The sequence below is a fragment of the Thamnophis sirtalis genome, unplaced genomic scaffold (genome assembly GCF_051295495.1).
Source record: "Thamnophis sirtalis isolate CommonGarterSnake01/CBP01778 unplaced genomic scaffold, rThaSir2_p1.2 scaffold_3, whole genome shotgun sequence".
Lineage (NCBI taxonomy): Eukaryota > Metazoa > Chordata > Lepidosauria > Squamata > Natricidae > Thamnophis > Thamnophis sirtalis.
The window spans coordinates 42,433,944-42,446,807 of record NW_028261383.1 but is presented as its reverse complement, the minus strand read 5'-3'; the positions used below and the strand labels follow the sequence as shown (position 1 = coordinate 42,446,807).

At 38.6% G+C, this 12,864-nt stretch overlaps 2 protein-coding genes across 20 annotated transcripts in view; one reads left to right on the top strand and one right to left on the bottom strand.

Annotated features, from left to right (window-relative positions):
• Positions 1-12,864, bottom strand: part of CEP15 (centrosomal protein 15) — a 431,988-nt gene that overhangs the window by 115,487 nt on the left and 303,637 nt on the right. The window lies entirely within an intron of this gene.
• The window catches only part of CADPS (calcium dependent secretion activator), a 434,367-nt gene that overhangs the window by 206,959 nt on the left and 214,544 nt on the right, over positions 1-12,864 (top strand). For all 19 annotated transcript variants that reach the window (XM_087708812.1, XM_087708811.1, XM_087708807.1 and 16 more), the window contains exon 7: positions 10,154-10,265. In XM_087708812.1, the coding sequence (XP_087564938.1) occupies positions 10,154-10,265 (112 nt within the window). The remainder of the gene's footprint in view (positions 1-10,153; positions 10,266-12,864) is intronic.

Genomic DNA, 12,864 nt, shown 5'->3' with positions numbered 1-12,864 from the left:
GCGAGAGAACATGTTCCTCCTTTGCATAAGAAATTTTTCGCCTTTTAACCCTTGCTTAACTCTGCTCAAGTGATCATAAAGCTAGAGTAAAGGAGGCCCGTAGTTCTCTTGCCTCCCCCTGCAGTTAAGCACTAAGCAGAGTCATCCACTGTGACTCTGTCAGCAACTACCACTGCCTTTTTCCTTTTAATTTTTCTTTTCCTCATGACACTGGTGAGGCCCCGCCTTCCCTGCCTCCCCTGACGGCACGTCCCTGGTATAGATGTCATATATGAAAAGCAAGTAAGGTATGAACATTATCTTCTAACATTTTTGTACTCTGGAAAGCATTAATCTTTATTTCTCCAAAGAAATTATCTTTTTATTTATCTTTTTGTTCAAATATCAATGGCACTGCTTAACATGCTGCAGTGCTTTAATTAATATAAAGTTCACATCATCAGGACATTATTGGAATGAAAGTTATAGAACCACAGTGATCCATTTTTCATAGTTAAAAAAGCAAAGCTTGAAGCCTGTATGGTGTTTCTTTATATGCCTGATGAATTTGAAATGAAATTTAAAAGTGCTTCAACCTAGTAATATTTCAAACTGGTTATTTATTCTGACTCCTTATCCCAGTGTTTCTCAAACTTGGCACCTTCTTGATATGTGGACTTCAACTCCTAGAATTCCTCAGCCAGCTGCTAGGTGGGGAATTCTGTGAGTTGAAGTCCCCATATCTTAAAGTTGCCAAGGTTGAGAAACAGTGCCTTAACCTGAGAAAAACCTCAGAGTCAATTTGAACATTATCTTTTCTTTTTAATAGGATTAATAATCATATACATCTTATGTAGTGTCCTTCAGTGCACCCATGATACATTTTGCTTATGCTTCACCCATTTATTTCAAAAGTGACAATAAATTGCTTGGTAAAAGCAAAGGAATACAAATAGAATTGCATGGTCTCACTTTACATGAATGGAAAGGCAGATAGGGCTATCAGGTTTTACTTACAAACTCTGAAAAACCACTAGGAGGCAACAAAAGGATAAAGAAAATAGTAGTGTTTGCTGCCACCTAGTGATCATTTGGAGATGTGCAGCAGGGATATACCTATTTATAAAACCATGTTGATGTGCCTTGTCTATTCATCTCTAAGGCACTTGTTACCTATTCATCTCTCAGACACTTCTTACACAACCCCATAAATCAGGCCTAAATGATCTTGGCTGGTGTTCATTGGTCACCCAGATTTTAGCAGCAATGATGGGCTGACCACCTGGAGAAACAGTAGAGGGGAATTTTGCAGCACAGAGCTTTCCCAGAGGGAGGCTCGAATCAAGAGATGGGGCAGCCCCAAGCTGGATAGAGGGAAAAGGAAGAGGTTCAGGGTAACCAGTCCCTAGAATCTCTCAGGATACATATAATAGGTTAGAAGGTTATAACTTTGGTTTGGTTTCTGTCCATTAGATGTAAGCAAATAAAGAATTGCACCCGATTGGATTGCCTTGTTTTATCTCTGGGGTACATCAGCCCAAATTTGATAGACCTAGATGGATGGCTTGATTGGAGCAAGCTTCAAAAGTTATTTTAGTGATTTTTTTTTTATAAAAGAGAGGCCATATTATAAATCATAGTATTTTTCAAATCAAATCAGCATTGCCCTTCTATCTTAAGGTCTGTGCCTTTCAAATGTAATAAACAAGCATTAAGCCTGAATTCTGAAGTAGTGCAACAAGCTAACGGCACCGAATCACAGCATGCTATTTTCTTTAAACTCCCAATAGATTTTAAATGATCAACCGCACTCTAAAGTCAGTGCTTGCACAGAATGTTCCTGCAGCAATCCCGGTCATAAAGAAAAACGACCACATAACTACTTGAGATTAGTTCAAACACTTGAGAGGAGCACAGCACAAATTGAAAGCTGGTTAGTGCCATCTAGTAGCTGAAAAGCAACATGGCATGTTTCAGTAGAAATCACTTGTCAACACGTTTTCTTTTTGTGTGTGTCACTCTAGCTGTTCATTGTCATTCAGTGAAGCTAGAAGTGAGTTCTCCATAGGCTGTGTGTCCTTTGATAAAGGATAGTCCTTTATTTCAGAAAGCACTTCTTTAAAAAAAAAATTAACTCATTTTTGTCCTTTTGGTTCTTTTAACTTTTACTGTACAAATAGTATCCCTTACTGCACAGCATGAGAAAAATAGGAGATTGAATTGTCTTTTCGAAGCAAATTTACATATACTATTCAATTTTAAGTATTGTTGTTAGAAGATGGACAAACGTTTTCTTTTTTCTGTTCTTGAATTTTCCTTTGTAGTGTCAAGTTATAAAGATAAACCTTTTTTTTTTCCTCCCAATGAACCTCTTTCAGACTAGCTCCTTTTTCAGGCCTCGTCCATTATTTTTTCCAAGAAAATATAATTGTTGTAATAAAGGGCAGTATCACTTCCATTCCTTGCATGAAAGAATAAAAATGATAATCCAAGCCACTAACAGTAATAATTAAAAAAAATTAGCCTGAAAAATTGAAATGTGAAAGAAAGCAATTAAAAGACAATAGATGGCATAGTAGCCAAATGCTGAGCCCTATCAATTAAAGACCATTCTATCCCTCTGTTAATACAGCCTAGAACTGTGTTGGCTTTTTTGGCAGCTGCAGCACACTGATGGCTCATATTTAAATGGTTGTCTACTAGGACTCCAAGATCCCTCTCACAGTTACTCCCTTGTTAGTAGTGAGACAAAACAAAAACCTCAAAACATCATCTAAGAATATGGAAACAATCAAAATAACAGTAAACTACATAACAAAAAGCTTCTTATTCTTAGTTTAAACATGTGCATCATAATACAATGGACATTAATAATAATAACAACAACAACAACAACAACAACAACACCATGCCAGATATCACGGTTGTAGAGGGCCGAAACGTACAATTTATTGTCATCGCGGTACCAGGAGATGCCAGAGTCGAAGAAAAAGAACTGGAAAAAATCATGAAATAGCACGACCTGGCCATCAAACTATGGATGAAACATGTAATAGTGGTACCCATTGTCATCGGGGCACTTGGTACCACGTCCAAGAATTTTATAAGATACATCAACAAATTACAGCTTCCTGCAATAACACCAGCGGAATCCGCAAAAAACTGCGCTACTTGGAACATCTTATATTTTAAGAAGGTACTTGGTTGATACCTAGGACACTGGCAGCAACCCGTATCAACCAGTAACACCAGTCAATGGTGTTTGTGATACATTTTTGAATGTTCAGTTGACTGAGTTTCATGTTTAATGAATAAAGTATAATAATTATTATTATTATGGAGAAGGCAAGATATTTCTCCTAGTGCTGCTCTCTCCTTTTATTTAGAGCAGTGATTAGGGAATTGTAGATATTGGATTCCAGTGGCTGTAAGATTCAGTCAACAAGGTCAACTGTGGCGTATTAACCATTAAGCAGACTAAGCACCTGCTTAGGGCACCAAGCCCAAGGGGGCACCACAAAGTTGAAGGGAAAAAACCCAATAAAGGTTTGTACAGTATGTACAAAGGAGGAGGGCACCAAGATTTGTCAGTGCTTAGGGCACCAGTGAACCTTAATCTGCCACTGAAGGTCAAAGATATGGAAAACTCTAATCCAGATGGTAATTGTATTCCAACACATTCGAAAGAGAAGATGTATCCAAATCCCTGATTTATGAGGCTGCACAATCACCTCTAAAAGAATAAAGTAAAGATCAGACTTGTTGGGGTTATTGAGATTTTATGAATATCTGTTAGTCAAATCATAAAAGACTCCAGTAGATGTCAATCTTTTTGCCTGGAGTTTCAGAAGCTGTATGGATAATTACATATTTGGTAGTGCAGATTGACTATTGGTCATTACACATACTAGGAAATGTGTGAGTGTGCAAATTGATTGATCAAAAATTCTTTGTATTTTAAAATGATTCCCTTCCCCAAGACTTATTATTTTTCATAAAATCCATGAAAACATTCCTAATCCTGATTTAATACAGTCTTTAAACAAATCACATATGAAGAGGACGCTGACAGTGTGTTGGAAAGAGAGAGCTTGGAAATTAATCTTGGTGATTAATTAAGTTTTCATAAACATTATTATAGTAACAGTGTTTAATAAGAAGGAATCCAGTTGCATTATTGAATCCTTCTTTAAACAAAACTTTACTCTTTCGGTATTTTCTGTGGTTACGCTAAGTTTTATTAAATGGTAAGGTTAAATCTTGTGTGTGGAAGCGGTGCACTTAACATGAATGAAAAAAATAATTTGGTGGCCCTGGAATAGAGTATGTCCTGATGCTGAATATTACTATGCCAACTAATTGCATCATCCTGAGATGAAGCTTGCCCTACATCTCGTTGCTAAATTGTCATGATGTAATGAAATATTTCACAGTGTTATTAAGTATGAATTTATAATCACCACATCATTGTCAAAGGTTTGCTATATGTGTTTACTCTCATTTGGTTTATTCCCTTTGTAACTCATGTGATTCTCATATGGGAAACCTAATGGAAATGACTGTTTGCATTTGGATAATAACATTTGTTGATAACATATGGTCTGTGGATGCTTCAGCAAATAAAAGGCTTTTAACAGTACCCAGGAATAGGCGCCATACAAAGCAGACGCTCTCAAAATGCACAGCGCAAGATTATAGGGCATTTCCTCTGCTGCTTAATCCCTTTTACAAGTAATTTTCATACACTTAAGTTCTTGTTTCCAAGCTATTTGGTGAAAATGGATTTTGGGGAGCAGACTGAAATGTCAGCAAGAAAAAAAAAGACATTACAGTGTATTCAAAAGAAGCTCTAAGCCCTGTGATTCTGAAGTGCAAATCACAACTCCAACTGTTTCTTTTCCCTTGTTAATACCATTATTTGTTAAAAATATGTTTTTATAATAAAACCGTAGCTTAATAAACTATTTGGGAAAGGGGCTGCCTGTAAATTTTAATTCTTTAATAACCCTAATCAAATCCAAATATATATCACATGCATAATTACATAATTGACTAGAAGGTGTCATTTGTGTAAATCCTTTATTTATCTACTCATTTATTTAATTAGATTTATAACCCACCCCAATTCTAACAGATGTCAAATAACAGACACAAGAACTACGAATTATACAAACAAAATATAAAGGAAAAAAAATAATACAATCAATTTAATCCATCAATAAAATAAATGTAAGTGATGAACCCCAATTTAATAGACATTACAGTAGATCTATCAGTGACAGTAAACAATTAATGAAAAATTAAAGCAAAGTTTTACGATATTTCTACTATAATGTCAATCTGAAATTAGTTTGAGTATGCATGTATATTTGATAATATTATATAAAATATAAAAAAGAATAAGAACGTAACAATAAGAAGTAGTAAGTTAAATAGATTACAATATGATGTAAAAAATGAAAATGAAATGCAGTCAAATCTACTTTTACACTAATGTAACTCATTATGACTCTTCGTGTCTTTCAATCTTTATTTCTATATTCTTTGCTTGTATCATACCCAATTACCACTTTTTTACTTTATTTTTTGATAGGGCATTCTTTTCCAAAATATGATATTATGGTAACCAGAAAGGCCCACATTCCAGAAATGCTCATTGTCTGTCTGTCTGTTTGTCAAACATGTACAAGATAACAAGTATAGATATGAACATAAACATGAACAAAGGAAGTAAAAAACAGATAAATAGGGACAGTAAGACAGGGATGATATGCACACTGGTGTGCTTATGCATGCCGCCTTTACGGGCCTCTTAAGAATGGGGTGAGGTCCATGGTAGATAGCTTGAGATTAAAGCTGTAATTTTTAAAGTATGTAGTGTTAAGGTCACAGGAATAATTAAAAGTTTTAAAACATGAGAGAAAGGTTTAGAAGTTACCAAGGAATGTCATATGTTGTGGTTTTTACCTCCTAATTCTCAACATCTCACACCATCAGCATAACCACACCACACCCTTATGCTGCTTTAGCTTTTACTGATTCCTCTCCTACCTCCCACCCACCCACCCAAATCCTCCATTGCAACATTTCATTCTTTTTTTCAAGCACTGAAATAAAAGTGGTTAAATCTCAGAATGAATTTCTAACAAAAAATAAGGAAAGAAAAACAGTAATTGCCAAAAAAAATGGAGGGGCAGGTTTGCGCTGAATTTGCAGTGGTTAGGGTGCAGTACTGCAGGCCACTTCAGCTGACTGTTATCTGCAGTTCAGCGGTTCTAATCTCACCGGCTCAAGGTTGACTCAGCCTTCCATCCTTACGAGGTGGGTGAAATGAGGACCTGGATTGTTGTTGGGGGCAATATGCTGACTCTGTAAACCACTTAGAGAGGGCTGAAAGCCCTATGAAGCGGTATATAAGTCTAACTGCTATTGCTATAACTGCTATTCCTGTTAAACACGTTATTAGTACAAAGCTGCTAAGGATATCTGCCATGAAAAACTGCAGTGGACCAGTGGTGGGTTCCGGGTGGTATGGCCCAGTACAGGCGTACCAGTGGCAGCTGGGAGCAGTGGCCAACGTACCAGAATGGTGTTTCAGTGGAGCCACCCGCCTTCCTTACCTCTTTCTGAAGGAAACGGGCAATTGCACACATGTGCACTGCGTAGGGTGCCTGTGCCACCTCGCCGAGCAGCTGGGGCATCACAGCGTGCATACCCGAGGTGGATGTCCGGACATCCACCCCATCACAGTGTGCCGGTTGCGCCGGGATCCGGAACCCACCACTGCAGCGGACTTTCTTGACTAAAATATTCTGGGGTTTCCTGGAGCAACATAAAATTAATAGAATCATAGGGCTGGAAGGAATCCTGGAAGTCCTCTAGTCCAATCCTCTGGCCAAGTCAGGAGACCTTAAATCAGAAAAAGATTATTTTCAAGTTGAGGCAGGAAAACACAAGTTAGATGTGCGCATTCATGGTAGGCTGAAGTTGAATGAAAGAAGAGTAATGTCTTTTCTTTCCTCCAGGAACTGTAGTCAACCCTGTGTCCATAATGATGTAAGTGCTCTTGTTCTTATGATAGCTCAGCCTGCTATCAATTGGCCTGGAGGGGGAGCTCTCACCTCACAATCAGGAGGTTGTGAGTTTGATCCTAGGTACAGGCAGATGTAGGGGTCTCCTACTTGGGCAGGGGGTTGGACTAGATGACCTGCAAGGTCCCTTCCAACTCTGTTAAATATGTCTGTGTGTGTCATAAAACAGGACTACGCAGAGCCTATGCACTACACTAGGATTAGTTCTGGGAATGAGAAAAGGATTAAAAGAGCATCGTGTTATGGAAATCAAGGCTTTTCTTGAACTATATAACCAGCTCTCAAATGTTTCTCATAGGTCTGAGTTCAAAGAGGTTTAATCCAAAGTAAGAGTTGAGTGACGAGACAGTCTGAACCCAAAAGTTAAGTAAAAATACTTTAAAAAGGTGAAAATGGTAGAAAGAAATTACGTCTTCCAGCTCCTAGGTATTTTTGCCAAAACCTATGGTTGCAAATAAATGTTTCAAAAACAAACTTTTGGATCAATCTTACCTGCAGAGTTCAGATGATGTTCCATGGAATATCTGTTTGATTTCGGATCGAACAGATATTAGTAGCAGCTTAATTGCTGCTATTAGACAAGGAATGTTTTTGTTCATCAAGTTTTAATTCCATTTTCATTTATAGCACAGTTGATCTGATTCTGATGGTCCATCCATTGTTGTTGGGCCTTGAAACTGGACTGCCACTCATACAGATGTGTGCTCGGTGATATATTTTGGATATAGAGATAGCAGCAGACAACAAAGAACTTGGCAATATTTCTTGCATTTTAATCTAGCGTTGCTGTTCTTTTTTATTGTAAATGGCAATGCAAAGGCTACTTTCTCACAATTCATTAAGCCCTATGTGTGTTTTATTAAGTTTGGGAGAGGAGAGAACAGCCCACCTTCACGAGAACAAATGTGCCATTTACTAAAAAAAAAGAAGAAGAAGATGTGGTAACACAGCTTGAAATTTCGAGAAACAAAATTAAATGAGCTGTGAAGACTATTGAAAATCTATCAGAGCCATAATGAAAAGTACCTTGTGTTCTCTGCAAACCTAAAAAAAGAATCTGGCATAATTTAATAAATTCAATTTCAATTATTCTGCAAAAAAGTTCTAAATTGGGATCTTATGTGCTCTTCCGTTTTACAGCTGAGATAGTTTAGAATAGTTTAGAAACCTGGTGGCAGAGTGGTAAGAATGGTTAGAGTGGTTAGAATGCAATGCTGCACGCTAACTCTGCTGATTGCAAGCAGTTCGATCCTGACTGGCTCAAGGGTGACTCAGCCTTCCATCTTTCTGAAGTAAAAGGAGGGCCCAGATTGTTGGGGGCAATATGCTGACTCTGTAAACTGCTTAGAGAGGGCTGTAAAGCACTGTGAAGTGGTACATAGGTCAAAGTGTTATTAGTGTCGCTACTGAAAATTCCCAGGAAAATGATAAGGGGTGGAAAAACCATGGAAGTGTAATCATAGTACAGTACTGTTTTTTAATGATCTGGTTTTATGTCCTAGTATCAATAATGACCTCTCTCATATTCAAATCAACTATCCAGCCATGTTGCTATCCACAGATTGTTTTCTCCTTTTTGAGGTTTATAGAGAAGGCAGAATCCTTACTTCACCTCGTTTTTTTAATCCGTCGTGATTTTTTAAGCTCCTGCTGACATTTTACTTCTTGAACTAATTCATCCTTTTTATATTTCTCTGTTGCTGATTTCACTTCTCCTTTTGTTTGTGCTTTAAATATTCTGTATTTTCTGTTTTACAAATATTAAGGAAAAGTGGTACAAATGAAGGCAAATTATTCTGCAGCCTGCTAGACATAATTAAGGGGATAGATTCTGAAAAGGCCTATGATGAGCCCTCGATCATCAACTAGAGATTTTGAACTTTTCCAAAGATTCTTCATTTGTATCTTTGTCTCCTTGTTTTGCGTGAGTTTGTTCATCATTTCATTTTGGCAGATTATCTGCAGTACTTGTGGTTTGTTTAACCATTTTACTCCTAAATGGCTCCAAGCAGCATACAATATAAATATCAAAAACATCAAACAAATGCTGATATCAGTGTTGTTCAAGAACATTGATAGTGTTAATTTTTCATTTATGAGCTCCCCCCCTTCCTTCTAGAGCTAATGTTCACCTCTTTTCAAAAACAGAACAGCGAGAAGGCAGTTTATGTAAATCAGGAGTGTCAAATTCACATCATCATGGCACGTGGCATATCGGGACTTTTTTCCCTTCACTAAACTGGGTGTGGGTCAGTGGTGGGTTCCAGAACCCGTTGCAACCAGTACGGTGCAATGCGGCCCGGCATCCACCACTTGGCAGAGCATCGCACAGGTACATACGTTCCCTGTGCATGTGTGATGCACCGAAGAACTCAAATACAGGTAAGGAGGGCGGGCGGGAAGGTGGGCCCTCCAGAGCACCATACCAGAATGGTATCCAGTGCTCCCAGCAGGCACCATTACACCCAAACTGGGGCATACCTCCTAGAACCCACCACTGGCATGGGTGTGGCCAGCACATGACGCAACCAGCCTATGGGCCAGGAGTTTGACATCCCTGATGTAAATGAACACTGATTTCAATGATCTGGAGACCCTTGTTCCCAGTTGTGATATCTATCATCACTCCCTTTCTTCTACCCATGTGCCCCCTTAACTATTGATAGAAGAGGATATTGTAGCTCAGGGTTGAACTGTTGGGTCATTGGTGCTCTCTGAGACTGGTTGTTTTCTTGCAGATGTTTCATTATCCAACCGGGTAACATCTCAGACAAACAAACTAACAATAAACATCCACCCATCTGAAGAACCTCCAAAAATACATTTGGCTTTGTGTTAATCTGTTGCCTTTCCAGAGGAAGTTTTTCAACATTGCTGAGTTGTTGTCTTGCAGGTTTTTTTACCACGTTAATTAATTAGCACAATGGCACTCCTGTTGCTTTTTTTTTTTAACTATATGTGACAGTTGGTGACATTTGCGTTAACCTTTTCCCCCTCCGAGGTGACAGTGCTGAGGTGGCACGCTATTGCTGCTTCTTCTTTTTTCTTCCTAATGTCTTTCTTTCTTGTGGATGTTTTCACAGCTGGGGAACTCAGGGTGACTTTTCCACGACGCACGCTCTTCCAGCTGTGAAGGTGAAGCTGTTTACAGAGAGTACCGGTGTCCTGGCTTTGGAAGACAAAGAACTTGGGCGGGTAAGGGCAGGCACAGCTGTTGACCGTAGCAGCAAATAATGCAATGACGGGAATGGCAACATTGCAACTCTTATTTTTGGCATAACTTACCCCCATGCTGTCTGTTCCCTTGGTCTTAATTCTTATGTAACTCTTCTTCATCTTCATTGTTTCACCTTTAGCTTTTTAATCACCTGTAAGGCATCCGTTGTTGATGAGATGGGGTGGCACATACAGGACATTCAATAACTAAATGTGCTGTGGTAGAATTAGAGCCGGCGAAACATTTCTTGAAGAAGGAAGGAAAGTTTGTACATCTCTTTGGAAAACTCAAATGTCGATTTTCGATTTTGAAGACAGCGAACATGTGCACACATGCATGCATGCATGCACGCACACACACACACACACACACACACACACAATCCCTGCAGGAGGCTGAAAGTAGGGCCTGAAATACATTTCTGAAATTTCCACATTGGTAAAGCATTTCAAAGAGAAGGCTGACTGAGAACCTTGCATGAAAGAGAATACAGGGAGTGCATATTTTCCCCAAACTGATGAGACACAGTCACCAAAAATTCAGAGTTGTAAATAAATTACTGTTAAAGGGGGTAAGGATCATCTCAGTAACAAGCCGTCCCTAAAATAAACATCATTAACAGCCATGGTGGCTCAGTGATTAGAGTGTAGTACTGCAGGCTACTTCTGCTGACTGCTGGCTACCAGCTGTTTGGCAGATTGAATCTCAGCAGGCTCAGAGTTGACTCAACCTTCTATCCTTCCGAGGTGGGTAAAATGAGGACCCAGATTGTTGGGGGCGATATGCTAACTCTGTAAACCGCTTAGAGAGGGCTGTAAAGCACTGTAAAGCAGTATATAAGTCTAAGTGCTATTGCTATTAAACTATTGGAAGGAACACAGGATTGGAAGGGCGGGAAAGGGAAGGGCGTGAAACCAATTCTATGTGGTTAACATAGGAAATTAATGTTGTTTCAGTTCACTAAGGGAAGTTACAATATTATTGCTGAGTGGTGAACCTTAGATTGTGTATCCTGAGAAAGACACTCCCGCGTTCCCATAGCTAGTTGAGTCTAGTGGCTAAGGTGCTGGCTTAGGAACCAGGAGAATTCTAGTCCTGCTTTAGATGTGAAAAATCAGCTGGATGACTTTGGGCCAGTCATTCTCCCTTAGCCCAACTCACCTCACTGGTTTGTTGATTGTGTGGAAAACAGGAGGCGGTATGTTCGCCACATTGAGTTCTTTATAAATAATAACAGTGGGGTAAACAAATAAATAAATAATAATAGAAGCATTCATGTCTTCTTCCATTGGCCAGGCCAAAGCATTAGAAGGAAGAGGAAGGGAGAGGCGAGGACCCCAATAATTTATTTCCCAGAGATGAATGCAAAATCAATGCTGATCTCATTTTAGAGCAGAGATGAGATTGCTTCTCAGGCTGTTAACAATCTTCCTCAGGTAGGGCAAGGTTGCCAGAGTAACTCTGAATCTATGGACCTGTGGGATGAATTTCATTTATCATGTCTGCCGATCAGTAGATAATTCAACATATTCAGGTTAGCAGCACAGCTGCAGTTGAATTAAGTGTGGCCTGTCCATTTCTTCCTCCAGCTGCTAAGGCAGATAATAACAATTTTTATTTTTTTTATTATGTAACAGGTTCCCAGTGATACCGCGCTCCCGAGTGTTTCTTCTTTTCCCCCTCTATTCCGATGTCATAGCGCCTTCAGCAGCATTTATCTCGGTGACAGATATAATTGCCAATAAATTCCCTTTGGGCTCTGCTTTGCCTGTACTGAGCCTCCTCTGCTCTTCACTTACTGCTGTATGGGGCACAAAAAGGCATATGTCTATAAAGCTTAAATTTAACTTTAATAACCTTAACTGGAAAGTGCCAGATAACTCACTGTTCTTCAGCTAAAAACACCTACTTTCACCCCCCTCCCCCATCTTTTATATAAGTTATTAAGTAATATCTCTAATTTTATTGTACATGTTGATGATAAATGAAACTGTCTGCATGGATGTACGGTTTTTATTCTATAACCGAGTAGAGTAGAGGCAAAAAAAAAAAAACACCTATTTTTAAAGTCTATTACAACCTAACTGAACAATTGAATTTCTGCTACTAAGTTAAGTCCTCATTTACGTATCTACAAATAGACTGCTGAAAACAAGTGTGTCATGATTTATAAGCCAAAGTCCTAAGATGCTAAAAGAAAACTATGGAGCTTTGATGAGGGAATTACCCAGAATAAAGTGGTATGGAGTCTATTACTTATTTTTATAAGAATAGATTGTTTTTATAACTAGACAGCAACTATTTGGTTTACTACCAAAAGACAGTACAAATCAGGCAATAAAGAAGTGAGGAGTTTCAGAGAGAAGGCTAGGAAATCTCTAATTAGAAAAAAAAAGAAAAAGAAAGATAGAGGAGGGTTTGTCCAGAGAGAAAAATTAGAAGGATAATTTGAACGTGTGTGTGTTTGTGTGTTTGTGTGTTTGTGTGTTTTTGTGTGTGTGTGTGTGTGTGTGTGTGTGTGTGTGTGTGTGTGTGTGTGTCTGTTTTTACATATTAGGCAGTTGTATTAGCCACTAA